The sequence below is a fragment of the Meleagris gallopavo genome, chromosome 2 (genome assembly GCF_000146605.3).
Source record: "Meleagris gallopavo isolate NT-WF06-2002-E0010 breed Aviagen turkey brand Nicholas breeding stock chromosome 2, Turkey_5.1, whole genome shotgun sequence".
NCBI classification, from domain to species: domain Eukaryota; kingdom Metazoa; phylum Chordata; class Aves; order Galliformes; family Phasianidae; genus Meleagris; species Meleagris gallopavo.
This window is the reverse complement of record NC_015012.2, coordinates 12,225,277-12,252,576: the sequence shown is the minus strand read 5'-3', so window position 1 is coordinate 12,252,576 and position 27,300 is coordinate 12,225,277. Positions and strand designations below refer to the sequence as shown.

Below are 27,300 nucleotides of genomic sequence, written 5' to 3'. Positions count from 1 at the left end.
GAAGTTTTTGTTGCCTTGTTGATAATCTCATTTTCACAAACTCCTGCCCCATAGTCGCAGATGGGACATAGCACACAGAAGCACGAGATTAAAGTCTACCTCTCAAGCCAGGGGCGAACTGCATTGACCTGAGATAGACACTTGGGATCCACTATTTAAAATTTCTTAAAAGAATTGCTAGGACCTATCTCCCTTCAAAGGAATGCATGTGGGATTCTGATGGTGAGTAGCTATCTGGCATTCTTTGACCAAATTAAACACACTGCAGGACTGCCAAATACAAATGGACCAAAGGGAAATGTCCAGATGTAACTGCAGATGTCATAGGAAATTAAGCCATTCACTTGTGTTTGTGATTCAAGAAGTTCTATTTCTAGGTCAGATGACAGTTTAGTTGGGCATTACTGCAAACATCTCTGACTGATCTTGAAGTTTTCTGCCTAGAACTCACAAAAAAGTAAAAGATAAGCACCGTTTTTCTGGAAAGCACACTGTAAAATTTTGTGAAGAATTAACTTTGTAAAGGTTAACAACAAGGTAATGGAGTAAGCCATTAAAGGACGAGGTTCTCTAATACTCAGAAAAAGATGAATTGAAGAAAAGATGAATTGAAGAAAAGATTTGCAACATTACTTGTCTCTGTAAAAAGGAATACTGGAAGTTTTGCATATGTAAAAAAAAGTAAGCATTTCTTCTACTAGATACAGTCATCACTGTTTGTGATTAATTACATTTTTGAGTAAATTATCAGTCAGATTTACTCGTCTGTACTGTTGCTATGTCCTACTGCATTATATCTTGGTAGAGGTGCATTTAAATCACTGACAGATGAGCAAATACAATGCAGAAAAATAGTTTGCTTAATAGATCAGACCAGCAAAGAATACAGAAATATTCTTTAATCAGTGCTATTGAAATTAATTTGTTCCAGAATTCATTTACCTCACTCTGTATGTGTCTCCATTACTGTTTAAACTAGCTGATATTTCTGAAATGGGGACATATTAATTATATATCAAAGTTTGAACACTCAGAATGTGAAATGTTGGAGAAAAATGTTCAGGATTTTTAACCATTTTTTACCTATTCCAATACTAAAGAGAAGAATACTTCCCTCCATAGGTAATATTATCTTCTGCATTTATTTTAATAGCTATCATGTTAGCAACCATGGCTGCAGAATGTCTTATAAAGTAGTGAGTTCCCTGGGCACCAAAAATGCACATTTGCTTTGCCAGTAGATAGAAAGGGAACCATTTCTGTTAAAGTTTCAAAAAGGTTAAGAATAATTTTTTAGAAAAAAATACTTGTGCTTTATTTCAATTCTGCAAAAATACGTAATGAACTAAGAATATGGTTATGTAAGAAATTAGATAGGAAATTAAGCTTATATGAGAAACTAAGAATTTTAATCTTCGTGGTAAGCTTTTTGATCACTATTTGATGAGTTTATAAAATCATTACACTGCATACTTCTACATAAATTGATGCTTTTTTCCATATTTTTGCTTACTTGTGTCTATCTATGTGTCTGGCATGAATCTATTTTAACTCCTGCCAAAAAGTCTATACTGATGAATGACATTTGTACTGCTGTTTAGTCCAAAACCCCCTGAAGTATTTAGACTTCTTATAGACTGCAAAGCCAAGAAATACTGATAAACAATTAGTTCTGGAAAGAGAAGATGACAAAGTTTTGTTGCTTGCACTCTGAAGATGTTTAAGAAGTTTTTCTAGTCTCATAATTCTGGTGATGGAAATGTAGTCAAAGTAGGAAAGGTTTACATCTCATTTTTGGGTGATATCAAGCAGATGATAACTGATTGGAATTCCTATGGCTAAGCCATTTCCAGAGACGATGTATTAGATGTTCGGGATAAGACAGAACCTGTGCTTGGTAGCCTCTAATATACTAATATACATCTCCTGTCTCTTCTAGAAATAGAATTAAGCATAAAGATGTAAGGCCTTGGACATTTTATAGGCTGAAACAGTGAATGCTGTGTCACATTTCAGAAGGGAACATAATTTCTTAAAAACAACAACAACAGCAACAACAAAAAACAGCTGGAGCTTTAATTCTGATGGTCCTACTGAATTATTTGTTTTATTTGTATCATTATATACATTTGTAACTGATCTTTCATGGTGCCTCCTGGGAACCTGTTCAGATCATTGGCTCACAGAGGAGAGAAGCACCCACCACAGAGGCTGCGAAAGGATGCACTATGGGTTGGAAGCAATATGTTACTCAGGGAATATTTTCAAGGTGTTTGCAGAGAGATGATTTTGGGAATGTCTGAAAGGCTCATATTTCTTCTGTCCAGTTTTTGAACAGACAGTAGTTAGAGATTCCTTCCTTATTTCAGGAGTGGACGTCTACTGAGGGTCAAAGGGCAGGTTTCTTTTTTTCTTTCTTCAGTTTCTGCAAGAAATAGTTCATGCCATGAATTTCCACAGATTTGCCCATAGATCTTTAACTGTTTAACACTGTTCCTCAGTGGTTATGGTCTTTACGTCTGGAATAGTTAAGACAATAAATCCTAGTTGTCAGACTTATACTCCAAGATAGTTGGGAGAGGAGAGAACATACTTAATGACTCTTTGCTTTTCCTTGAAGTGGACAGAAGTGACACAATGCTGCTCTGGGATTTGGCTCTGGATTTGATAAGTTCTTGAGCAGGGACCCCTGAGGGTCTATTAATAATTCCCCGTGCTGGCTCAGGGGGCAGACTGTCTTGACAGGTCATCTTCACATCTTACCATTAATACAGTTTCTAACCAAGGTCAACTGCTAATCAGCAGTGGAATGAAGGAGCCTTCTCAATAGTTCAATTGCAGCACACAAATTACCTAGTCAAGTTTCATTGGCTCAATGACATTAATTTGCTCCTGATCTAGTGCTCCCAGCTCTGCAGTTCCATATGTTTATTAATTCTAGGAATTAAGCCTTCATGTGAATTTTGTTGTTACATTTGCATACAATAAAGTGAAGATACACAGTTTCTACTCAGTTTGCCATACTTGTGCTAAAAAACAGTGTTTGCTATGCTTGTGGTATTTGTGAGCTTGTATTAGTGCTTAAGGCCTGTTGAAATGTCCTGGAAATACAATAACCTTTTTAAGCTTTGGGGGAGTATTTTAATTCTTGTTTCTGTCTTAAGTCAGAGGAGGTTTGAAGCAGGAGAGCTTGCCAAAGACTAGGATTCCAAGTGCATCATGAGAAATTTCCCAAACCTACCTAAAATAACCAGGAAAAAATTCCCTAGTGGATGATCTTACTCCTGGAAATAATCAACTTATATCCAAGGGCTAATGGGTCGGTCTATTTTTTTCTGTCTCAGATGGTTTTATGCATTCCTCAGAAGAAGAGCTAGGATGGAGACAGGTAACTGGACTGGGAAGATTCTTACTGTGATGCAGCACAGAAATGCGTCATTTCAGTAGCAGAGTGCCCTCTTTTATCAAAGGGGGAAACTACTTCATATTGTTGAACAAGAAAATCTCTGCTTTTAAAGAATGTTTATTAAATATGAATAAATATTGACAGTTTTCATTATGAATAAGTATCTGTAGTTAGACAAGGTAATCAATATGAGCTCTGAAGATACTAGAGATAAAATATGCTTCCACTGGGTGTATAAGAAATACTTTGCTGCTTCAGCAGAAGTAAGATTACCTCCTCTGAGTAAAGGTCTGCAGGAGCTTCTTTTTCAGCTTAGTTGGACAGGGAAGGATTTTAATACATAAGTCACCCCAAAAGTTATGCCATTTATTTAACTTCGATGTAAACTACTGCAAAGATCACAAAGATACAAAGATCACAATAACACTATTTGATAGAAGGAATTCTCAGCTACAGAGCAGTATTTTTCAGAACAGTCACCACTGTTAGCTATGTATTTTCACCAGCGATGAACAAGAGCCTGCATGCTGTGCTCATAAAAATCCGCACCAGCAGAGGTGATCCTCTGTTGCTGTCACTGAAATGCAGCACCCATCTGTAGCATCTGATGCACGGACTCAGATGTGAATGATCCAAATTGTTTATTACAAGTTCTCACATCACTTATATACACCTTCACAAGTTTTCTTTTTCTAGCATTCCTGTCCACCCCTACAACTTTCCCATCCACCTTTACGTGTCAGCAGAGCATTCTACAAAACACTCTTCAACCATTCACACAGGTGCTTATCCACTCAGAGCCATGAGACATTCTTTCTTCTTCTAGAGGTGTCCTTGGTTCTCATGCTGTTTATCTTGCTCCACAGCTTCTGCTCTGAACAGTTTTTCTTGTATTCCCACACCCATCACCTCACTGTGCTCACACCAACTGTTTGGTCTCCATAAATGTTCAACAAACATAGAAGAATGTCAGTGGGTGCCATTTTTTATGCATGGAGGAATTCAGTTCCACACTGCTTCATGCACGCTTCCGTGTCAGATGCCATTGTGTCAGACTGCCTCTCCATTGCTATCCATCACACAGCAACAAAATGTAATGGTGTCAAGGTTCAACTTCTACTGTCATACCATCAACATTTGCCTCTGATATCATGAAGTAACAGAATAAAATAAGAGGCATTACTTCTGGAGCAGCCCCTGTATTTTTTCATTAAAATGGGAGTGTCCTGCTCCAGCCTGTTAAGCCAAGTCCTCAGAAGAGATCTGCTAATTTTAAAAGCTTCCCTCAATGATCCAGAGATGGTTCAGTGTACTCAGCCTGAGGCACTTCCCTGCTTTCCAAATGAGAAGAAAAAGTGGACTACAGAGTGCTTTCTCACAAGCTGTCTTTGTTTCTTAAATACAGAACTCATATAAAATTAATTATCCATATTTGCCAGCATCAGCCACAGCTACAGCTGTTTCCATATGTCAGGACAAAGTTCTAAGTCAAGGCCTCTATCTTTGGGGTGCCTAAAACTCTGAGACTGAAGCTAAGTCTGCTTCACAGACTGCTGCCAGATGTCTGTGGGGCATCAATGATGGTTTGTGTTCATCTAGGACCTGTCTGAAGTTTCTGACAGTGATTATCCTCAATGTCTAATGAAACCTAAGAATGTAATTGGTCTTTTTTGTGATTCTGCTCTATGTTATTTAACCCAGATTTTAGGCAGCTTCATGACAAGGAATGGAAGGTGTAGGGAAAAGAGAAGAATATAAACAATTTGTCAGTCTGTCATCGTGACTCTCTGCACCTGGGGTTTGAACAGAGGCAGGGCAGAGCACTAACAGCTGCATGTTGCCCAAGCAGATGCATACCGCAGAACGTGGACCCTCTCCCTTCCCACTGCCACTGTGCCCTGTGCCCTGGAGACAGGCACCAGTGGCTGTCAGTTCCTGCAGGATTCCAGCACTGGATCCTGCAGCAGTCTGCACAGACTGCGGCAGCTGAGAGCAAATCCCCAAGGCAGAGGGCTTCATTGCATCAAATATTAAGATGGATACTGCGGTATGCCCTCCCTGCTTTACTTCTGCCTGCGTTTAACGCAAAGTAAAGCTCCTTCTCAGACTCCCCGCTGCAATCGTAGAATTTTAGAATCATAGAAGGCTTGGGTTGGAAAGGACCCCAAGGATCATCATCTTCCCACCTACCTGCCACAGGCAAGGTTGCCAGCCTCTATATCACAGACTAAATCAGACTGCACACGGCCCCATCCAACCTAACCTTAAACACCTCCAAGGACAGAGCATCCAAAGCCTCTCTGGGCAACCTGTTCCAGCACCTCAGCACTCTCTCAGTAAAAACGTCCCCCTGACATCTAACGTTAATCTCCCCTCCTTTAGTTTAAAACCATACCCCCCTGTCCTATACCATCTACACTCATAAAAAGTTGATTTCCATCATGTTCATAATTTCCCTTTAAATACTTTAAAACTGCAATGAGATCTCCCTGCTGTTTCCTCTTCTTCAAGCTGAACAAGCCTAGTTCAAGCCTGTCTTCATAGGAGAGGTTCTTCAGCCCTTTGATCATCTTCATGACCCTCCTCTGAATTCTCTCCAAAAGCTCCACATCTTTCCTGTGTAGTGAGGCCCAGATTTGAACACAGATGGGGCCTCTCAAGAGCAGAGTAAAGGGGGACAATCACCTCCCTTGCCCTGTTGGCTACTCTTCTTCTGATGAAACCCAGGATACCATTGGCCTTCCAGGCTGCAAGAGCACACTGCTGGCCCATGTTAAGTTTTTCATCAACCAGGACCCCCAAGCCCTTCTAGCATGCCTACTCTCAAGGAATTCTTCTCCCAGTTTGTAAACATACCTGGGGTAACCTCAAACCAAATGCAAAACGTTGCACTTTACTTTGTTTAACCTCGTTAAGTTCACAAGGGCCCACCTTTTGAGTTTATCAAGGTCCCTCTGGATGGCAGCCTTTCCTTCTGCTGTATCAACTGCACCACTCAGCTTGGTGTCATCAGCAAACTTGCTGAAGGTGCACTCAATCCCATCACCTACAACACTGATAAAGATGTTGAAGAGTACCGGTGCCAAGACAGACTGCTGGTGGACACTTAGGGTTACTGGCCTCCACCTGGACATAGAGCCATTGACCATAACACTCTAGCTGTGATGTTCCAATCAATTGCCTATCCACCAAATATTCCACCCTTCAAATCAATGTATCTGCAATTTAGAGATAAGGATGTAGTGTGGGACCATGTCAAAGGCTTTGCAGAAGTCCATGTAAATGACATCAGTTGCCAATCTTGGTAGCAGCACTTGCAGAGAGGATTTGTGCGTCTGGAGGCGCTTGGAGGTCCAGGAGGGGGAATGGTGTTCAGCTATTGGTGGGACTGTCTGGAAGCAGAGGAGCCCAGCGGGCAGCTTGGAAACTAGCTATGATTACAACTGCAGTGGCTTCCAGCAGAACTCCTGGGCCCTTCAGGGTGAACTTTTGCATGGTCTGTGTTCATCTCTCAGCCTGGTACAGCAGTTCGCAGCAAAGGAGAGTCAAGAAATCCAGCAAACACGCCATGATTAATCAATATGTGAGCCTGAATGAGCAGGTAGGTGCTGTAGAGAGTGTGAAGGTTGATGGAGGCTTTGCATTACATCCCTCTGAGGAGGAGGGTGATCCTTGTTCTTGGGCAGCCATCCAGGTCCAAAGTTGTAATAAACTCCCCAAATAGATTATTTTTCTTTAAAAATAGAGCATACCTCTCCCACAGCTCCTTAAATAAATCTCTTGCCCCTGTTCCCTTGTGCTCAAGGTCACCTGGAAGTGCAGCTCTTTCACTAGCTGTAGGCAATTCATCACATGAGGAGGAGGACAGAGAACCTGAGGGCTAAGACCACAGCCATGTTGGCTGTCCTTGCCAATTGCACAGCTCATCTGGGCTAAGCCTGGGGCATGTCAGACATGGCTTGGCCATCAGTGAGTGGGCTCCATGCTTACAGAGGCTAAAACACAAAGTTGTTTTAAGGCATTCATTGTTTTAAGTGACATAAATAGTCTTTTTCTTTTTTTCCCCTCAACAATGGATTTTTTTTTTTTCTCACTTGCTTGAACAAAGGACTTTCAGTTTACCAGATGGGTCCAGGCTCAGTGTCCTTGAGATGTGTTTGTTATATGTATTTTCAAAGCTTAAGAGCTGTGGTCTTCAATATACCCGTGGGGTAAGTCTGCAGGCAGCAGCTGCACTACACCATCTCTTACACTACATGGATTTTTTGCTGTATGTGCCATTGGTGTTTCATGAAGGAAGGAATTATCTCCCTCTTTGCATTCACTTGTTAGGTGTCTGCCCTATGAAAGAACTGAGCAAAGTTGCTTTCAAAAAACTGAATTCTGTACCTAACATGAAATTGTTCTCACGTTACTAGGTCCAGGAAGAGGACTCACTGATTCTTCATCCACTTACATTAAATAAAACACATGAGAAAACTATGATTGTTTTAGATTTAAATTGGATTGTGTTCAAGTGAAGTTCGTGCCCCATCCTGCTGCCTTAACTCACAGGAGTGGTATCTATAAATACACAGTAATGAGGTCAGTATTCCTAATTGGAACTTATTTTAACAAAGAATGATTTCATTAGCAAGCATTGTTCTTGTCTTCAAAATATTTCTCTCTCTCAAAATCCTCAAACATGTATTTGCAAAAGGATTTTTTGCTAATACTGATAGACCAGAGCATTTCTATCAAAATCCAAAAAAACAGTTCTTTTTGAGTGGGTCTCAAATGAGAGACACACTGTACACTCTTCAGCTCCATCAAAACACAAGCGCACCATCTACTTGCAATGCCTTGCATTGAATGATGGCCACTTAAAAGTCCAAATGCACCTTGTGGGGTAGAGTTTCCTTGTTTTACAATATCTGATCTCACAGATCTCATAGTGTACCGGTTCCTAATTCTCACTCGGAAATATAGACTGAAGTCACCTACTGCTGCTGTCTGTGCCTTTTGGGAGGATGCCTGCTGCCATTCCTCTTGTTTAGACTCTGTGTCACTGACTGTGCTGGGCCAGATGTGCTCAGTGTTAGGAATTGTACACCCCCAGCTCTGTCTTATCTTAGTCATTGCCCTGTGGTCCTTGTCATGCTGCAGCTTTGTAAGCAATGGCGCCTCTTGCTCCCAGGCTGCTGGGGACTGAATCTGAGTGAGTCATCTCTGCAATGCTTGGGAGGAAGCATTGCTGATAGTCATCTGTCCTTGGGAAGGGCTCTGTTCCCATTTAGAGCGCTGGAAAAGCAGGCTGTCTCAACCCAAAATTTGTCTGGATTTCTGCTCAGGTGAATGAGTGCAGGTGTGCTTAAATAAATACGAATCTCAAGAAGGTAGGGTCTAGAAGGCAAATCCCATGTTTCTGATGTAAAACAAGTTATATTCTCGTGTTTAGACAAATCAGATCAGCTATTACTATTCATTGGTTGCAAGGAGTACTTTATTCCCTCATTTTGGTATGGCTATTTAAAAACCTCAGGACAAAATTCACCTCACATAGCTCCCAGTGGTGGCAGAAAAAGGTTTAGGGATTTAAACAAAAAAGAACTGGAGTTTTCATTGACAGGATATGAAACAAAATCCCTCTGCCCTCAGCGGTGCAGCACACATCCTGCTCCCCAGCTTGAAATCTAGAGCTGTAGGATTTTGACAGTGAGACTGTGGGAGTATCCAAGCATAATTCAAGGAGAATCTTGTATTTGCTGAATTCTACGACTTGAATTCTACGGCTTATGACTAGACTGTGATTGCTTTCAAAGGCCAACTACTATTTTTTTTTCTGAGTTTATTTTTGCTGTTGCTATTGCTGTTGCTACTGGAACAGGTTGCCCAGAGAGGCTGTCGATGCTCCCTCTATTGAGGTATTCAAGGCCAGGCTGGATGGGGCTGTGAGCAACCTGGTCTAGTGGAAGCTGTCTCTGCCTATAGCAGGGGAGCTGGAACTAGATGATCTTAATGGTCCCTTCCAACCCAAATCATTCTATGATTCAATGATTTTCTTGACTTTATGTGAACTGCTTTCTGCCAAGCTCACTGCTGTAGTTCATCATCTGTCAGCTGAGTGAGTGAGTTAGTTTTGTTCCAGCAAATGCCATAGTGAAAGAAACCACTTGGCTATGCTGTGTGTGCACCTTCCCATGGGATCCTCACCTTATGCAGCTCCAGGTGTGTTTTCATGCCTTAAATGAATGTAAGGCAGTCTGGTTTTTTTTTCTTCATTTTTTTTAAAAACTATTTTTTTTCCCAGTAAAAGCACTTCTCTGTTACAATAGTGAATGTGCTTTGGTCCCTCTTCCTGTCAGCAACAGCTGTACCTGCATATCTCAGAGGAGATCTATTCTTTGAATATAAAAAGTTTCAATGGGAATCTCCATAGAAAGGGTGGCTTCCCAGTAGCCAGGCTGCTGGGGCCAAGGATCAGTCAATTGTCATTTATTTTATTTACACGATCACATTTAATCCTGTAATTTATTGCTTAGCAGAGCCTGGTAAATCTCATGCAACTCCTTAGGACTCACCTAGCTGACGCCTTTCCAGGGCTCTTCCCCTTCAGATTCTATCACTGCTTGTTTCAGTAATCCACCTCCCTTAGTGAGAAAATGAACTGAAGCAGAGAAAGGGGGAGTTTTGCAAAACATTCTTAATCTTTGACCTTTGAGGGCCATCATCAGTATGCTTAATAAATTCAACAAATAAGGATGCAACCAAAAGTCTCAGGAAAGAGGCAACATTCTCACAAAGAACTAGAAAACTTTCTATTTCCAAACACAGATTGAAAAGGTTAAAAACCAAAACAGGCCATTTTACACGCCCTTGCAGGCCTTAATTCTTTTGCAAACACGTGCAAACTGAACAAAAAGAACTAGCTAAATAAAAATCCCCATGCAGAGAGGAGGATTTTGATCCTCTGTTAAAACAGTTTGAGCGGAAAGGATTTTGCAGCCTCTCTGTTAATCTGGAGATCACGTGGCTGAAAGCGATGCCCTTGAGGCACACAATCTAGCCTGTTGTGGAGTTGATTGGTCAACAAAAAAAGAAAGGAGAAAAAAAAGAATAGAAGTTGTGCTCCTATATTAGTACAGCTAAATCCTCGCCTGCAAGTCTGGGTAATCTTCAGAGCACTGAAGGAGTATGCTGGATTTTTTTATGAGCCTGCAATGGCTGAAATGGACTTCAGACAAAGAAAGGTTTCTAAATCAGCCCTGTGAGCCTGTAATAAATAATGTGTTCTCATACCCTGCATCAGGGAAAGCCAATGCGCGCCCTTGGCCTCTTTGGATTTGTAATACTGATTCCTGGGAAAAAAGTAGCAGCTAGGAATTAGTTGTAGGTGTGAATCAGAAAGCAGCAGAGGCCTTTGAAAATGAGTGAATAAGTTTTGCATATCCATGGGGAGCTATTATGCATTCCTGTGGCTAATATAATTTGTTGCATAGCCCAGAAATGTCAGATGCTTTCAATATTTGACTTGTGCAGTTGTAAGGGCATTGTAAGTACACATTTTAAACAGTCATTCCCAATTTATTATTCTTTGTATAAAGATTCACCAGCAATGATAGTGCATATGATACTAAAATCTTCCTATTTAATCTCCCACTCATGTCCAGTGAAAGGAACAGAAGCTTCTCTCCCTTGTCTGAATGGCATCTGAAAAACCACTGGCTTTTGGGAGGGTCTAGTTTTGTCAAGGCTCCAGCTTCCCTTAAGGAAGATGAGCTGTCTAATGACAGCAGAATTTTTAGCCCTTGTGAAGCCTTGAAATTACAAAAAATAGATCTGTTAGTGGGTTTGAAAGTGGATTCTCAAGCCTATTTACCACATAAACTGCTTTTAAAAAAGATACTATGCTGTGTCTTTATGTTGTGCTTGCTGCATATTACATATTCATGTGTTTATCTATTTATCATCTATATGTAAACAAAGAATGTGAGCAGTTAAAACCTAGATAGAGTCCTTTATTTTTATAATGTGTCTGTGGCTATAGTGACTACTATTTCTTTCTTGAAGCAGAGTAGCTTGTCAGAGTTGCTGGACTTTCTTCAGCTGTAGCTCCTAACTTTCACAGTTTAGGGCAGCCAATACTGAGCCAAGAGCACAGCTGTCTGTCTGCAAAGCATAGTTGTTCAGAGTATCCTGGAAAAGACCAGTCCCCTTTTTTTTGTTTTTCCATCATTACAGCTCTGTTGCCCTAGAGAAAATCCACAGGAAATACTGAAGAATCATAGAATCATTTGACCTGAAAGGGATCTTTAAAGGTCATGTAGTCCAACTCCCCTGCAGTGAACATGGACATCTACAGCTCAATCAGGTTGCCCAGAGCCTGGTCCAGCCTGACCTTGAATGTCTCCAAGGATGAGGCATCCACATCTCTCTGGGCAGCCTGTTCCAGTGCCTCACCACCCTTATGGTAAAAACCTTTTCTCTTATATCCAATCTAAATCTCTCTTCTTTTAGTTTGAATCCACTTCCCCTTGACCTGACACAGCACACTCTGTAAAGAGTCTCACAGCCTTCCTTTAGATACTGAAAAGGCGCTATCAGGTCTCGCTTCTCTTCTCCAAGCTGAACGGCCCCAGTTCTCTCAGCCTGTTCTCATGGGGAGGTGTTCCATCCCTTAAGTCATCTTTCTGGCCCTCCTCTGGATGTGATCCAACAAATATATGTTTCTCGTGTACTGAAGATTCCATATCTGGAGCAAGTACTTCAGCTGAGGTACTTCAGGAGACATTTTTTGGATAGTGGTTTCTTCGCCTCAGGCCTAACATTTCTTGTACCCTTTCTATTTCACTTGCAGTACTGCATTTCCACAAAACAACCCCCCCCTCTACAAATGGCCACAAGCCTCAGGGAAAGAACTCAAGTTGGTGAACTCTCAACTTCCTTGCTACCTACTTCAAATGTTGTGTGCTATAACAAACAGAAGGATGGCTGGACAGATGAATTGATAGATGGACAATGAAATCATATCGTTAAAGCTGAGGCACTGTCTCTTCATTTGAAGAAGAAAAGCACATAAATAATCAGCTATAACCAAGAAACACAAACACAACGTGACTTTTTATTCACCATCTTTCTTGAATCCATCATAGCTTTAAAAAATCCCCATTCTTCAGTTAAACATCTCAGATAACATCATCAATCCAGTTTCGTAATGCTTATATTTTGTCAGTGCTGATTTGACTCTGGCGACTTAGTCAAAGAAGATTTAGTCTTTCTGCTAAAAATATATCAGGTCTTCAGTTGAAAGTGGCCATGCAAATACCATCAGAGAGAAATGAAGAGAAAGGATGAATATTATAAATACAATGAATTGCTTTATTTACCACAAGTGTATGTCTATAGGGGAAAGTTGTCTATTTACTTTCCTAATACTCTCAAGATCATAAGTCACAGAAATGTACTTCCCTATTGGAATGCTTGTATGTACCAAGAGTTGTATCAATTGTCATTCATTTCTATCAAGATCACATCTGCATAGGCTGAAGTCTACACTACCAGCTCTTGCTAGAAAAAGCTACTGTTTGGCATTGTGTCTGCACCTCAGTCCCCAGGCAAGCACACTGGAAACCAGTGAAACCTACCCAGAGAAGCCCAGAAGAACAGTGAAGTACATATATGCTTCATTGGCAAAGCAGTGTTGCACTTATAAAACCTCAATGTTGCTATGAGGTAAAAAAGAGTATAAGCTAAGATTGAATGTTGAGGAGGAGTGAAGGAGTAGGGCTTCTGCAGTACTTAATTCAAATAGCACACTCAAGTTCTGTTCAGCATATGATAAGGAAGTCCTTAATGGCGGTATAAGAGAGCTCAGGGTGGGGGGTGTGAACCCTGGACTGCAAAGCAGTCCTGCAAATACAAGCCACACAGAAATAAATGAAACGTTGTCTTCCCGAGTCTGCCGACAGCCTGTAACAAACACCGTCAGGGGAAAGCCTTATTACTGTCTATCGCCTTGAAATCAAAATTACAACAGCACTGGTACTGATGGTGTTAACTATTTCACTGCCAATCTCTTTAACAGAATTATTGAGCTACGGATTTTTTTTCATAAAATTTCTTTCTGTATTTTCCCAGCTACCAAAATCACCATCCGTTCCATACTAAGCTTCAAAAAAACCACTGGTTTTATTCAGAGCTTGTCTCTTGAAGCCCTAAAAGCATCAGGGCTTGTAAAGAAGGGATAGTACCAAATTAATAATATTTTAACATACGAATTAAGAATTCTATAACTGTTTTAATGATGGAGTTATTCTCTATTCCATTAAATTAATTTATAAAATCACTTCTTAATTAAATAAATTACTTCAAGATTTCCCTTTTTCTTACAGACTTTCACAAAATACGCAAAATACAGCATTGCTACTTCTTCACAAAGGCCAATGCAAATGCACTCTCCTGCTGTAAAACTCATTGGCTTCCTTTCTATCATCCATTTAGCCTAAAATTTCTTTCTTCAATTGTCTGTCTGCTTTCAAGGATCATTATAAGAAACGTGAGGATGATCTCTACTGTCTTGCATTTACTGCCATTGATTTGTTCAACTTGTTTTCTCCACTGGCACAGAGTCCGCACCTCTTCATTTATGAAGATGCGGAAGGAGGCTCTTCTCCCTCAAACACAAACACACAGCAGCCAGTTGTTTGCCTTCATGCTGATATGTAAGACATGCCCACTGGCAGGACTGAGTGCAAAAGACAGAGCAGATAGAGCTGAGCTAGGGCAATTTTCTCATGCTGCATCACAAATTAAATAGATGAAATGCTCCTGACTCACAAACACTAACTGCAGCATTGGGGAGTAGTTAATAGGCACAGACACCGTTCATCTTCCATATTACCATGACTTTATAAGGTTGAATCAGATTGCTCTGGCCTCTGTGGGCGACATGAGCAAACTGGCTGTTTCTCACTGCCTACCACCAGCCCACACTATGACCAACCCTTTCCTTGAGCCCAGTGAAAGCAGGTGTTTCATACCATCCGCCAAATCTCAGCACTTAGCAGTCATGTTCTGTAAACAACTCTTAAAATAGTGAGGAAAAGAAGCAATAACACTTCAGTGCAGATAGGGGCTACACCTTTGGTGCTACAAGATGACAGTGGATGCCAGACTTGCTTGCTGGTCTCCTCACCACTGCCCAGGTTTAATTCCAACCTTTGCAACAAAAGATCGTTTTGGTTTGAGATGCTCAGCAGAGGTGATAATTAGCTAAAACCAGGAGATGTGGGAGAGCCCTGGATGTGTTCAGAGAGAGAAAGGGCTGGACTGGGAGTTCTACATGCTTTTGAGAAGACTGTGCAGAGGGAACAGCATCTTTTGTTCCGAACACCCAGGAAAAAAATATGCAACAAGCCTTGTGGGAACTTCCCTTATGCTCCTCAGGAAAATACACCACGGAATTATTCTACCTCATACTGTCTCTTAAATCTTTCAATAAACATCTTGCAATAATTAAATTCTATAAATTTATATATATTCCACCTATCTGTCCATCTATCTATCTACTTACCCACCCTACCTTTGTAACTGACATCTAAGAGAAACAGAAGGGCACAGATAAAGTCTCAAGAAAATCTGTCTTTAAAGCATTTAAAACTCCAAACACTCAATTTTTATACTTTCACAGAAACCCACATGCACGCTGTTCACCTTCCGTGTACTGCTAGGATTTACCAGCATGTTGCCAGCTGGTAGCTGCAAGCCTGACCCTGGTCATGGCAGCGGTGAAACTTCCTCCAACCTGAAATGGGGCATGACTTGTCACTCCTAGCTTCTAAAATTGGCCATTAATCAGATTTAGTGGCTTAGGAGCAGCATAAAGAAACCCAGGTTGCACTGTAATCAAAGAGAGGAAAAACTGGCTGCTTGCCATTTTTGCAGTACTGGAGAGTATTTTGAGAAGCACCTGAACAAATTTAGGGTATGAATTGCACTGAGAATTGTGTCACAGTTGGAAATTTCATCTGCAGCTGAGCAGAGTCCTTTGGCTTTTCTCCCAGATTCTGGCCACAAAATTATGTTTGTCACAAGTCAAGATATTTTATTTAATCCTCTATACTAATACCTGGATTTCTTGTCCTGAGCCACCAAGATCCAGCTATGCAAATGGCAAGTGAGGTTGGAGGATATTTTGGAGTAGGTATCTCCTGGAGGGATGGGGAAGCACTAAGCCCTTTGAGCAAAGCTCATATCATCCCCTGTGAAATGCTGGCCAGCCATTTCCAGAGATGACTAATTCAAACTGAATGAGCAACTGCTAGGATGGTAAGGGCAACAAACAGTCCTCCTGCCAAGGGAGAACTAACATAGAGTCTGGTCTCTCATGTCATAAGAAATGAGAAAAGTTGTTACTGCTATTCCTTATATTTCAGAGATAGAGACAGAGACCAGGAAGAAGAGAAACTATTTAATCTGAAGACAAGCATGGGAATGAGCTGGCTGTGAATTAGTTTTGACCAGAAATAAAATGTTTTCTATACGTGGAAGAAGTGAGGGTCTGTAATAGTGTCTTAGCAAGATTAGTGAGAACAAAATAAACTTAGGGAAACACAGGACATTGCCTACTAAATTAGGAATGAAGCTGTATGAGGCAGTCACCTGTGGTAGCTGGGAATCAGTCACTGCAGCCTGTTCAGTCCAGGTCTGTTCGGTATCTCTGCACTGTCAGCAGCTTCCTCTGGATGTGATGCCTGCTCCTGCTTTGAGGGTTTCCTTCTTCACCATCCTCCATGCCAGTTGGTTCTCTCCCACACAGAACAAACAAACAACTTTGCTTGTAAGGTTTTGCTGTTACTGTCAGAAAAAAAAAAAAAAAAAAAAAAGATAAAACATGTGAGTACATAGCTCTGGAAATGACTGCAAGGAGATAACATGTTGAAAGATTTATTTTCGAAAATGATTTTGCTATCAGTAAAAGGGATAGGAAGTCAAGTTATTATTTCTATGAAGAGAAATTGTTACAAAATGGCTGTTCTGCTTCTTTCATTTTTTTCTCTTTGGATGCAGTAGGCTGATAAAGTGACATGCACGTGTTGGAGCTGCATAAAACAGCAGTGTTGTCTGACAGCTGACAGGACAACAACACCTTGCTTTGTATGGGGACAGGGTGGCTCCAGGCGTTTCTTTTATGACCTCCTCTTATTCCCTGAGATCTCAGCAACAACTTGTTCCACCTCGACTGCTGCTGGCTGCAGTGCCTGGGGGAAGTGTGGAATGTATTGCTCATAACTTTCCTGTGCGCAGAAAAGGGAGTCATGGAGTTGTCGTATCAGTACAACTTGTCTGCTGCACTGCAACTGCATGTACGTGCTCACACTCATGTACCCTCCAGTGCTGGGGACAGAGGTGCCCACATTTACAGGAAAAAGTCATTTCTCTGGTAGCATTTATGTTGTGTAGCTGCATTCACAGTAAGTAATCATTTTATTGAGCTTTTTGTCATTACAGCAACACAAGCCCAAAGGAAATCTGGTTTCCAGTTATTTTTTCCAACACATTCAGAAAACAGCCAGGAATCATAATTTTGTCTAATTATACTTCCACATCTTTATTTTGGCCTTTGACTGGGGAGTTCTCATTCCAACTAGATGGGGGCTTCAACTCAGAGATGCGCTCACTAGCATTTATTCACAAACTCTTGTTGTCTTGACCAGAACACTCCCGAACAGAGAACAGCCCAAGCTCTGAAACACTGCAAAGTAACAGCAAAGAAAAAAAAAATTTTTTTTTACCCATCTGGGTAGATGGGAGACAGATTCAGTTGTTAAATATGGTCAAGCAGTCTCATCAGAGGGCATCCCAGATGTCTGCACGAGGCTGACAGATTCAGTCAGCAGCAGGAAACCAAACACCTAAAGCATCTGACATAGCTCCAGAGACATGTCTTTAGGCAACACAAGCAAGCCCTGAGAGTAAAATAAGTTGTCTAAGATGATGCAGGAAGATGGTGACAAAGTAGGAATCACCTCTTTCTCCTGAATTCAAATTTGCAAGATCTCAGTGCCAGTCTTTTCCAAAGTGACTCCCTGTCAAGCCCTCACCAGCAGGCATTATTCTTTGCAGAATTACAAGCAAAAAGCAGAGAAGAATCGGTTATCACCAGGCTCTCAGCCACGGAGGTGGAGCTGTGCCCAAAGGCATGCAAGCAAATCACAGTGAGAGAGCAAATGAAGGTAGATGAGGACCTTAACATACCCCACAGGAACATGAGGCTGCTCTGGGGCTTAATCTACAACATGGATGTGACAGGGTTGGTTTTTTTGGAAATATTAACTCCACTGAAAGTCTTGGGCTAACTTAGAGCCAGACGATAGGCTGTGCTGCAGAAGAGATACAAAAAGCAGTCTTCCTCTAAGATTTTATTTCAAAGTTATTAAAAACAGGGAAGACTGGAGGAAGTGGGGAAAAGCGTGGCTGAGGTGCTGGGCAGCTGAGCAGGGAAAAGGATGGACATTTTGAGGGTGGGATCCTATAAAGCCCTGAAGCTGCCTTGCACCTGGCCATGTCCCATGGCTGAACGCGCCTTGTGCAGCACCTAGGGAACTGTCTGACTGCAAGGGAGGGAAGGCTGATGCTTTCACCTAGAGCTGAACTTCTCCACTTTGGCAGTGCGTGTCGCTCCCTCTGCCAGCGAGCAGACTGAAAATGAAAGGGGGATAGCTGCAACTCAAGCACCTACACTCAAACAGCACAGCATCCTTCCTGAGATGCCTGATGACTGAAGTCTCTCACTGGGTTTTCCACTGCCACACCACTGTGGCAATCCTTTCAATCTTCCAAAAAAGAAGCGGAAAGTGATGCACTGATCGACTTTTTTAGTAGAATATGCCAATGCAGTTATTCTCTGGCCACAAATATCCATGGGAAGAATAGATGTATCTTTAATAGCAGGGAGAGTGCTTAAAAAAGAACACTTTATTGCAGCGTGGCCTTCACCACAGTAAATTGCAGCATTTTCATTTTCCTGTATTTATTGCACTGAAGTGTTTATATCACTGTGAAGCAAATATTTGCTTTCAAAGGTCACTCATTGTCTCTCCCTTCCTTTGGGGATATATTTAGATCTCTGAGACTTCACTATAATTCTGCAAGGATATATAATGTTCTCACTATGAGATTCTTCATTGTGTCTGACCACTACAAAAATATCAAATGCAGAATTCAAAGTATAATTGGCAATATACTTCCATTAGCCAGTCTTTTCTCTTGGTATTTTTCTTTAACCCTTAGTGTCCTGTTGTGCTTCTCTACCAGCACTGGCACATATGTAAGACTAGTTCTCAGAGAATTTGATATAAATCATCCAACACTAAAGCTATTTGCTTTGTCTAGAAAACACAGAGCACAGCTTGGTACACAAAGTTTTTTGTAACAAGTTCGGGACTTTTGTTTTTTAACAAAAAATTATGAATGTTTGTAGGTAATCCCACAGGGTTTCTCCTTTTTGAAATGGAGAAACCAAGATCCTTGGGAAATTCTGAGCTTGCATTTGCATATATAATTAATGTAAGTATTAACAAAAATTGACTGAGTGCAAGCAAGTGGCTGTAACTTCTGTAGCAACTTATTTTTATCAAAGTTGAAGATCTAAATACCTCAGTACATCACAACTTTGATTTCTTGATCTGTCATCTACACAATGACTGTAGGCAAAATAAGATGTAGTCTACTGAAAGTAAAGAGCATATTTTTAAGAGGTTATATCTACTCATACTGAGGATTCCTATGACCATTATAGACTTTTGATAGCTGGTTCAAATCAGCCTGTGTGAGAACAGAATCCAAATTATGATAAGAAATTTATTCTCCAAAGTCATCAACAGTATCCTTGATCAGTTCCCATTTTACCAAAATAGCATCAGGCTTTAGCAAGTCCAAAGATAAGCCACTACTTCATGCTTTTGAAATCCTGTCCCGCAACCAGTGAGAGCAGCTCCATTACTGTTTACCTTTTCTTGACCATTACTTCAGTTTCAGTGCTTTAATATATCAAGAGGAATATACAGGCCCTGAATTTTTCCTGAAAACATCACAGAAGGAAAACTTCATTTGTTCTGTAGTGATGTAACTCCCTTTAGAACACACAAATATGCTCTCAATGAGATTTTATATATATCAGTTTGTTGCTGAAATTTCATGAAACTGAAATGGAATTTCAGACTCTATGGGGCTTTTCAAAGAAAATCTTATGACTAATCTGTGCTATTCCACATTTAGAACTGCAAAATATGCAAAAAATTTAAATCCATTCCCAACCACCTGCAACATACATGCAGTCTATCATACTGCCTGCAAATGAGTAACCTTTATTGATTCTTATACATGATTTTCTATTAAATAAAGTTGAATCAACACTGCTGCAGGGTACTTCTGTTTATGACTAAACCTTGATGTAAAATGACTTGTCTGGAAGAATGCTTCTTGCTATTTCTCAATCCATTCTAAGTGCTTTACAAATACCAAACAAGCTCAATAAACCTGTCAAGTTTGATCACTTGCTACAAAACATCTTTCTGCTTACAACTCTGACATTTTTTTTTAGTTTGATGAAAAATAGGATGCATCTGTCACTAAGATGTCAACTGATGCTTTCAATTAACTGAAAAGGATAACCCTAAGAAAAATCACAATATTTCACCCCTTTGTTGCTTTTTTTGCACCTTCCAAAACTACTGCTGGCTCATGATCCAAAATTAATAAGTAAAAGATCAAAAGCCAGTCTGGAGTTTATTTGAGAACTGAATTTTCTGTTCTCAAACAATTTTTGTTATTTGTGGTGACTGACAAACAGACTGCATTGTTCATTATCGTCAGGAGAAGCACTCATCACACCTTCACTCACACATCTATGATCACTGAGATCACGTGGGATATGCTTAGAGACGGAACCAAATCCCCAGTTTACAGCTAGGAAAATGCTATCAAGTAGACAACAAACAAAACCAGCTTTCTGCCTCTCACAGCTACATGTATATACCAATTAGAAAATGTCTACATTTTCATGATTTTTACTAAAGCTCAGTGCTCTAATAACTTATTTTTATCCCAGTCAAGCTGGCTCCATTTGCTTTTCAGGAGCAGTGTCTTTTTGGAGCTGCATGATACATCTCAAAAGGCACTGTGAGAGCAGCAATGGAGTGGAAAGATTAAGGTGGCCTTGAGAGTGTCCCCACACGTTTACAAGCCCTTCAGGAGACAGATTCCTGATTCAATTTTTCCTCCTAATCCTCAGAGTGCGACAGTTTCATAAAGCTTATTTACTGCTGTTTGTGAGCATCCTTGAAATGCCCAATATCAGTCTGAATATTAGCATGAAATTAAGCTCTGTATTTGCATCAGCTGGGGCTGCAGATGAGATGCTTAAGCTTGGTTCTTCACACCGCTGTGACCATGCAGCTGGCAAAATGGGGTGGGCTTCTTCTCCAGAATATATTTGGAATCCTAAACATTGTGTGACCCATTGTGTGGAATGTCAGCCTTCCTCTGACAAAGATGTAGCGATGTGCTCAGTGATGAAAGCGGGATACTGTGCCAATAGCTTCAGGGTTGGCTCTCCAAGATGGACTTCTTCCTGCTGTATCTTCAAAGAGGAAAAGCAAGTGAGGACACAGCTAATGAAAAAGCATGAAGGTCACATATTCCTTCTTAGATAAGAAAAACAGCAAATTTGTTGATGAAGCTTCAGGGAAAATGCAAGGAGCTTTCTGCTGTCCCTACACTTTTCTAAGCCCCTGCTTGAGGCATGATCCAGAAAATATCTTGGCCATCCAGCTTTACCTGTTCAGCCCATGCTCCTGTTGTTATGATGCAGACTGCTCAAAGCAAGGAATGAATTCATCTCAGATAGAAAATAACTCGCTTTTAAACTAAGTTATTATTGTTGAAATTTCAGAGCCAAGTTCTCCCTTGCTTTATAAGGGTTGTACATAATGCAAAGAAAGAACAGAAAATAGCCTCTGGGATTTTGCTTTCCTAGAGAAGATTTACTGAAAGGGGCTCCTTTTGTCGTCTTTCTGTAATTGAGCATGATAGCATGTGCTTTATGGCTGTATATTCTCAGTCCCCCACAACTTTCCATCTCTTCTGCACCTGCAATGAACAAATCTAACATTCAGTGAGCAGCAATTTGCAATGTGCCATGCTTGAATCAAGCAAAGAAATAAGCCGGTGTTGTTGTTGTAAAGACCTGACAGATGGTAGGAAGACCCGCCTTTCTTAATCAAGTCATGCTCAGTAATCAGAGCTAGCTTGAATTTATAACAAAAAAGAAGCCCTAACCGAATGAGGATTAGTAGGTTGCATCCTGATCTCTGGTTAGGAGGAGCTCAATGCTGCTGATCGGTATTGAGAGGAATAACCAAGATGAGAACCTGGGGGGAAGATGACGGCACTAATTAACTCCTGTAGCCCTTTCACTTGAAATGAAAGATTCTCCCAGGTAGATGACTTCATCCAGCCTAACTGTAAATATTATTTTGGAGTCTGAACTAGAGCAGCTTGGGCAAGTCACTGCTGATACAAAAGTTTCATTGTCTTTAACTTTGAGATTCATTAGCTGAGCATACAGCCCTCCAAGCAATACAGCTAAATTTAGGATGTGAGGGCATAAGCTTGACATTGGTCTCCTTCACATTTAGGCTTTTAATTCTAGGAAGAAAAATTGGGTGCCAAGCCCACTTCCAATATGAATAATGCCTCCTGACTATTCAGCTGCGATGTGTATAGCGTTCGCATTGTTAAGGATAAAGGAAGGATTCACTTTTCCTCAATTAACATGACAAGAATAAATCCTTTTTCCTAAAGAGTGATTAATAGTACAGGATTAAGACATCACCTTGAAAAATCTTGTGCACTCTATACTACATAGGAATTACTGTCCAGAATGAAAAAGGTTGGGTGAAGGCATTCATGTTATGAAAGGACTTCTGGGTAACTGAAATTTAAGTCATTTCAGTGCTTCAGGGAGCCTAACCTCGCTGCTTCTTTCCCTTTTCACTGTCTTCCAGGCTTGCAGGCAGCTGAGCAGAAATCCTTGATCTGCAGCTTCCACAAACACACCCACAGCTAAAATGGCAGAAGATGCGGACATGCGCAATGAGTTGGAAGAAATGCAGCGGCGTGCTGATCAGCTTGCTGATGAAGTGAGACTGATAGCTACAGAGGAAACTTGGGTTTGGGGTTAGGTGGGAGGCACGGACAGAAATATGAGCCAATCTGACAAAGGATTTCTAGGGCTGATGGCATTTTCCATCAGCTTTACACTGAAGGTAGAATTGGGAAAGAAATGAACTGTGGTACAGTTTAATGTTATGTTTAGTCCAGATTAGGTAGTCTAGATTAAGATGTTTATAGATTGTGAGCTTGGCTTAGGTATTAGGATGTGCATCAGCTTGACTGACCTTCAACCAAAAATCAGCAGTGTAATATTGTCTTAGGATTCCTTCAATTTGCCAAATCTATGCAATATTAAATGTCACCATTTAGGTCTCTGAAAGGTCTGAGCTGAAACCCACTGATTTTATTTCTAAAGTGGAACACCAGCTGTTCTCAGCACCACTGCTGCACCACACAGGCACAGGGAGTACAAGCTTTAGGGCTGCTCCAGGCCGATGCAGCAGGAGCTGTGGCATCAGTATGCCGTCCCAGAGCATGGAAGATGAAGAGATCACCAGTCTCCTGCTGATGTCCTGATTTGGAAGAAAGGCAAAGAGCATTGGAAAAACATATTGTCAGCATGAGCCCAATGTTCCCATAGTGGTGGGAACTATGCTTTGCCAAATCTAAGTTGCTTTTTCTCTGCTTTTTTCAGTCCCTTGAGAGTACACGTCGAATGCTGCAGCTTGTTGAAGAGGTAAGGATCAGCATTTTATTTGTGCTTCTGTTGTGAGGGAAGGTGATGGAGAGCCTGACACACTGGGGGTGATTTTTGCCTTACTCACATTGCGAGGTCATGGCCACGGCTTTATAAGCCGTTCTCTTCTTCCTTATCCCTCCCCAGGCACAAGGGTCATTTGAGACACCATGCCTCAGTTGCCAAGTGTCAAACTGCAGACCAGCTGCTGAGGCACGGTGTTTTGCCCATATCTGAGAACCCACTGAGGTAGGCTGCTTGAGATAAGCTAAGGAAACGGCCTCTGAAGGTGACCTGAGTGAGGGACAAACAGCTGAGTTTGCTGAAGAGCTCCTCAGCCTCGTGCCAGTACCACTCCAATGTCCTTGCTGTAACACTGCAAAGAGAAGGTGAGAAAGACCCTCCGCCTGCTTGCCCTGTCCTCTCCAAGTACCTCCTGCTATATAAACACTTGCAGCTATTTATAGAGCATCAGTCACCACAGCATTTAAGTACCACTTTATGCATCTCTGAAACATTGATTAGGCTTTCATGGCTCTGAGATGTCCTAAACTGACAGCTCTGGAGAAGAAAGTTCTCTGTTTTTCCACAGTGCAGAGGAAGGGAACTTGGGCTCAGTCCCCACTGCTAACACAGCTTGCACCTACCTGGAAAGAAGGTGCAAGAGCAAAAAAGGTAATTCATGCTCATTTCAGCCTCTTTGTAATGAAGGGATTTAAAAGATGGGCACTACCAAACTCAGCCCAGGTTACTTACAGCGATCAGGCAGCAGGTGGTGGAAAACTTTGCTCCTGCCTGCCAGGCCATGTTATTTTCAGACACCATGTGAGCTGTGGCTCTGGAGCTGGTGACATTTTTAATCAGGGTCATCAGTACTGACAGTCCCAGTACTCCTGACAACTGGAGGAGTCTCCAGCAGACGCAGCGGGTGGAACATGACATCAAGTCCCATGTTCAGGAACAAGCACAAACCCAGCCGTAGGCTTCACAGTGTTGAAATCAGTCAGGGCTGTGGCAATCAATGGAGTCCAGTGGAGACAAAATTAAATTTCTGTGCACAGGCAGACGGGCAGATGGGTCACTGAGCATAGTCAGCATTGCTAGTGCACAAACACTTCAGATCTGGGCCTCTTGTAACCAAAACACACCCTTGTCTTGTGAGCAATTTGTCCCTTTTCACTGGTCATTCTCCGGACACGCTATTTCTAACCATCACTTTATGCCACCTCAGGGCTGGGTGCAGTTCACTGATATACACGAGAGTTTTATATGGTTACCTCCACAAACACAAGACGGGAGAGTCTGCTGCCCCAAAATGCCTAGATGAGGTAGATGATGAGTGGGAAGGAAGAGAGGCACAGGAGAGGGAAGTGATTTGCCCAGGGCCACACCATCAGTAAATATCAGTCCTGTCTCTTCTGAGCCGTATTTCCGTGACCTATGCACTGTTTGAGTTTTCCTAACATACTGAACGAGCATATTGTGAATGCTACTGGAATTTCAGTATTGAATCACGGCAAATGGCAAAGCAAGAGGAGACTGGGGCTGCTGAATTTACCAATTAGTTTACGTAGGATTCTACTGCTTCTTGGAAGAGCTCAGCATCTCTCCAGACCTGCCTTTATTCAGATGCAGCAATATTTTCTTATGCAAATACAGAATTTTTAGAGCTAGCTTAAGTAGTCAAGGGAATTCTTTCACAATGAACTGAATATTATTTTCACCAATGTGACAAAAAAGACCTTTAAAATTCTTCTGTGGTCTGAACAACTGCTGGTTACTCTAACATCACCTCTTCAGTACATTTCAAAAAATGCAGCATTAAAGGAGTGAAAGATTTTAGACTGAAAAGACAAATGGTGAGTGTCTTTGAAATTGAACTTGCACTGCTCTGATTTAATAAAAAAGATCCAATTAGACTCACTTGCTTAGCAGAACCTGTCTAGTGAGTAGAGATAGAAAATATCTGTTGTCAGTGAAAGAATGCTTACTATATTCTTTTTATACAGCAAATCCATTACCTACTGGGGAACAGGATATCTCCACTTCAAACATTATTCCTATGCACATATATATGGATTCCAGTCATGATTGGTTCCAATCTATTAGATACTGGGAAAATACAGAATAAACTGTAGAGAAAGAGAAGTGCTGTCAACTCTGGGAAGCTCTATAGCAGCACAGTGCTGAAATAGAGGTCATAACATGAAGGACAAAATTGATGTTCACAAGGGCTCTATGCCCTCCTTGCCCAAGCAGACTAAAGCTGAATTTGAAGACTAAACTCTGGTGCTCTTCCCAGGAATGTCAGAGAAGGAAACGGAACTATTCTCCTTGCTGAAGGACTAAGCCTGTTACTGCTTGTTTTTATAACCCATCCTTCCAGGGAGCTGTTTCTGTTCTAGCACAACAGGGGAAGCAAGAAGTGGTGAGTGGACATTATGAACTGGCCAATGCTTTGTTTGAAGGCAGCTACATACTGGCATAGTAGATTACAAAGATCCATTTGCTCTGCGGTGCTCAGCGTAGCCACACAGCACATATGTACATCTACATTAACCAATGGCCATTGGACCCACTCAGTTACTCAGCGCTAAAAATACCTGCATTTTATGATGTAGCTATGCAATGTTCAGGCCAAAATACAAAATAAAAATGAACTTAGGCAGGAGAGTAAGCCTAAAACATAATTTGTAGCTGACACTCCTATTATTTTCTTGTTTAAGCTTTTTATCTCTGAGGCAACTTCATGAAATGAAGAATAATGCAGTAGAAAAAAATGTAAGTCCAGTATCATATTCCAGTGGAACCATCATCACCTTGAAAGAAAATCAGTCATTGTAGGGTGGAAGAAAAAGATGGTTTCTAGCTTTGACACTGCAAGGATATGAATGTCAAGATCAGTACTGTGGAAAGCCCAGCAAGAAAGCACTCAGCAACAACTAAAGACAAGAGGGTTGTTCTGAACATTTAAATCTAGACAGAACTATTTTCTCCTCCTACGTACTGTAGGGTTAGGGTCAAGTTTACCAGTATATCAAAGCTGAAATGGTAAGTTAAGGAAGTTCAATAAAATCAAGATGCATCCCTAATGAGGACATTGAGCTTCCTTCATTTGTGGCTGGGTAGTGAGTTTCCCGTGATATTAATACCAGAGTCAAATGCTCCTTAATTAATGACAAAAGAATTTTTTAAAAAATCTATTAATTTAGAGTTTCATTCAAAGCCTGTCAAAGCTGATTTGAAAATATCCCCTTGACATCATTAACTATTGGAATGGTTTTATACAGACAAGAGTTTTAATCTGTGTAATTCCACAGAAATACATATCTGGCACAAGGGAAGGTGATTCATAATTTGGTGTCAGCATTTGCTAAGTAGAACTAAACCCGTAACAGGGTCTATGTAAATCATCTGGAGAGCACTCAGAGTCAGGGTCATTGAGCAAGAAGAGAACCAGGAATATGTGATTTGAAGGGAAGTTACATGCAGATTCCTATCTGCTTAGATTCTGAGCCCCAGGGTGAATTAACAGGCTCTGAGAGGTAACATGGCTCCTTAATCAGGCACAGAGAGACATTACAGCATTAATGGGGTGACAGCAAACCTGGAGCAGGAGCTGAGGAAATGCATTACTACTAAAAATGTTTCTTTGACCACATTTTTGTCTTTAGAGGGTTGACATTTCTCTTTAGTGTCTCTGGGAACTGCTAGCTACATCAGGCTGTCCTGGTATATAATTGTCTATATTATTTTTTTTCAAAACAAACTCTAAAATCCATATTGATTAAAGCAAAATTCTTCATTGAAGTGGAAGTTTATGTATTCTTCACATAGCTGAGAGTGTACGTGAGTTTTTCAGGCTACATCTCGAAATGCAGAAGGGATTTCTAGTGATTCCAGTTCTCTATCTGATACTTTACTTCCATTTATCATTATGAGAATCAGACTTTGGCTTAGTCACTGCTGGAGTAGCTGCTTTATGTAATGGCTAAGGACAGGA

General features: G+C 41.1%; 1 protein-coding gene across 2 annotated transcripts in view; it reads left to right on the top strand.

The window, feature by feature from the left end:
• Positions 1 to 27,300, top strand: part of SNAP25 (synaptosome associated protein 25) — a 59,636-nt gene that overhangs the window by 12,073 nt on the left and 20,263 nt on the right. For both annotated transcript variants that reach the window (XM_019612609.2, XM_010706628.3), the window contains exons 2-3: positions 22,453 to 22,587; positions 23,256 to 23,297. In XM_019612609.2, coding sequence (XP_019468154.1) covers positions 22,516 to 22,587; positions 23,256 to 23,297 — 114 coding nt within the window. In that variant the 5' untranslated portion in view covers positions 22,453 to 22,515. The remainder of the gene's footprint in view (positions 1 to 22,452; positions 22,588 to 23,255; positions 23,298 to 27,300) is intronic.